The sequence below is a fragment of the Raphanus sativus genome, chromosome 7, assembly GCF_000801105.2.
Source record: "Raphanus sativus cultivar WK10039 chromosome 7, ASM80110v3, whole genome shotgun sequence".
Lineage (NCBI taxonomy): Eukaryota > Viridiplantae > Streptophyta > Magnoliopsida > Brassicales > Brassicaceae > Raphanus > Raphanus sativus.
In genome coordinates this window covers 12,159,862-12,163,010 of record NC_079517.1, presented here as the reverse complement: position 1 = coordinate 12,163,010, position 3,149 = coordinate 12,159,862, and the positions used below count along the sequence as shown (strand labels likewise).

Below are 3,149 nucleotides of genomic sequence, written 5' to 3'. Positions count from 1 at the left end.
CTGTTCTCGTAAAGAAGAACCTTTGTCTTAGCTTGTTGGTCAAATGATAAGGGTTGTTGTTGCTATGTGTCTGTCTTCCTCGGGTTCCTTTTTGCATATTCGATTGTTAGAAATAATAGTGTTGTTGTTGTATTTGTTAACTCATTTTCTTAGTTGCAAGATGGAGGCTATGCAAGGGAAAATTGCAGAACAGATTAAAGATCTGAAACAGAGTTTGAAGAAGACAGTGGAAGAAGAAGTTATGAAGCAAAAAAATTCTCTTGAGCTGGGTTGTTTAGGAACCATTCTATGGATTTTTGGAAGATTAAGAAGCCAAGAATGAAAATCTTTCTGCTTGTTTTGTTGTCTCTCTGTGTTTTTTAATTATTTGGTTTACTAACTCAAGATGGGTATTCTATGGTTCGGACACACACTGTTGTTTCTCTGTGTTTTGTTTTAATTTTGTTCAACGAATCAAAGATGAGACACATATAATTGGAGAAGTACTTAGCTTAAAAAACGAGAGTCAGAAACTGAAAACACCATAAGAAAAGAATAGCAACGCACAACAGCATATCAAAATGAAAACAGAGTCCGAAAGTTTTAGAATCAAAATACAACTGAAACCATGATAAGAATCCACTTCGAAATAAGCTGACCATGATAAGCAACCTGTAACAGAAAAAATCTTATATGAGACACATATAAATCGAAAATGAATAGAGGATATATAAGGTGATCCTTACCATTTGGGTCTGGCTATATTGGTACTTTACAAGTTGCTCTGTTATGTCCACTATTATGACATCTACTACAAGTGCGAGCCTGCTTGTTTTGCGATGTTTGCGATGATCGAAGTTTGTCTTCAACAGTTTCATATCTGCGTTTTCTATTTCTTCCAGCAGCTTTTCTTGTCTCTCGTGGTAGCACAATGACTTTCTTAACTTCTTCTGGTACAGACCAAGAATCCTCAGGAACATCAATAGGATTTATGCTTTCTTCATAAGCTTTTCTCCAAGCATCTGTTGTGTACATAAAATCAGTCAATGTGTGTGGCTCTCTTCCAACATGAAAACCAGCTTTAATTGCGTGCCTACAAGGGATCTTCAAAAGATTGTACTTTCCACATGAGCAAGTCCGTCTATCCAAATCAACCAAGCAGTCGAACAGATCACCACTAACAAGCAATCGACCATCACTGACAGGGTAAACTTCAAATGTGGCGCATTTTCTGGTTCTCCTAGCTATCTTTTTCTCCACATCTTTGGTCAGAGGATGATTATGCCTTGAAATCAGTTTCTTACGCTTATAAAACCAACGTGTCAACATTTTCCTGATACTGTCCAACAAAGGAATGATTGGAAACTCTCTCGGCGAACGCAAAGCAGAGTTGATAGATTCAGCAGGGTTAGTTGTCCTTAGGTCGTATCGGTATCCAGGGAATTGACATCTAGCCCATTTCTGCACATCAGCATCTCGTAGGTATTTTCCAATAGCCGGACTGATATTACACACATTAGCAAATGTCTTCTCAAAATCAGCAACTCTATAACTCTTTGATGCCTTTGAAACCAACCCAACAAGTCCTTTCCCATGATAATGTGTGACCACATTATTCAACAAATGATGAATACAGATACCATGTCTAGCAGAGGGATACACCTTCTCAAGTGCCTTAACGATGGACCCATGTCTGTCAGAAATAAAAGCCAAATGAAGATTATCAGCAATGAAAACCTTGAGCTGTGTCAAAAACCATTGCCAAGAACGATCATTCTCTGAGTCGACTACTCCAAATGCAATAGGATACGAATTAGAATTTCCATCTAGAGCAGTTGCAACGAGTAAAACTCCTTTGTATTTATTCTTCAAAAAAGTCCCATCGATCACAATAACCTGCCTCATGACGCTATTAGATCCTCGTATAGATTGCCCAAACGCAATAAACATGTACCGAAACCTCCCTTTCCCGTCCATCTCATAAGCAAAGTGTGTACCCGGATTAGCCTCTCGCAGCATGTGCAAGTATTTTGGTATTTTCCCATAGCTTCTCTCTGGAATATTTCTAACTGCATTGATCGCATATTCACGAGCATCCCATGCCAATGATTTGGAGATCTCACATCTATGATCACCACGCATAATATGTATGATATCATTACATTTTGGCCCTTCCTTGACCCCTTCATACTTATGCATAATCAGACTGCCTATAGTTTTTGCCGAGGCAGTCTTACCAGCTTTGCTTTTGCTTGAAGGTGCGCATGTATGTTGACCAACATACTTCTTGATCATAAAAAATGTAGAATCCTTCAAACACTCTGCTCGAACACTCCAATTGCATGCATCATCCGCACATCTAACATACCAAACTTTCCTATCCGTTTTGATAACCTGGTAGTCAAAGTTATGCTTCATTCCACATATCTCGAAAGTCGCCTTCAGCAAAGTCTTGTTCTCAAAATATTGTCCCTTCTTAACAACATGGAGCAGAGAATACTTTGACATATTATCTATGTTCTCTTTTTCAGAGATCACAGTATCAACATCATAGCCATCCTCATCAACTTCGACTGCTTCCGGCTTCTCTTTCTTTTTCTTCGTCTGCGTCTCAGCAAACACATGAGCTGACTCGTCCCTTCTGTTCAACGAGTTGCTGTCCTCTTCATCAGCACTTGAATCAGCTGGCGAGTTGTTAAGATCAAAGTCTGCTTCATTCGGATTCTGAGCCTTGGCTTTAGATGTTACACAACTGAGTAGAAACATTCTTTTTAACATAGCCAACAAAATTCTTAAGCTGTCGATCGTTTGCAATTATCACAGGTGGGAAAGTTGGTGTATTGATCAACTCGGTAGGTAGATAACTGAACTCCAAATCGGCTAAGCTATCTTCTTCCATATCAAAATTCTCCACAACCATTCTTTTTAAATCCTCTAAAGTAGAATTTGATTCCAATAACTGTAGTCTAGCCCCTTTGTCATCAGCAACAAAAACCCATCCAGTAGTTGCTAAATTCCAAAAACCACATGTGGTATAGATATGCACCATAGAGAAGAAGAGTTTGTGAAAAAAATCAAAAGAAAAGCTATGGAGAAACCATAGATTGATAGAGAAGAAATGTGAGAATCTTTTTTTTTTTTTGACAAGCAAAATCGAAAATAACACGTTT

General features: G+C 38.4%; 1 protein-coding gene across 1 annotated transcript; it reads right to left on the bottom strand.

Annotated features, from left to right (window-relative positions):
* Positions 1 to 968: 968 nt before the first annotated feature.
* LOC130498017 (uncharacterized) lies at positions 969 to 2,745 on the bottom strand. Its single transcript, XM_056991348.1, has 2 exons — positions 1,048 to 2,745; positions 969 to 1,001 (listed from the first exon to the last, which is right to left on the bottom strand). The coding sequence occupies exons 1-2, from the start codon at positions 2,743 to 2,745 to the stop codon at positions 969 to 971; spliced, it is 1,731 nt and encodes a 576-aa protein (XP_056847328.1).
* Positions 2,746 to 3,149: the final 404 nt, after the last annotated feature.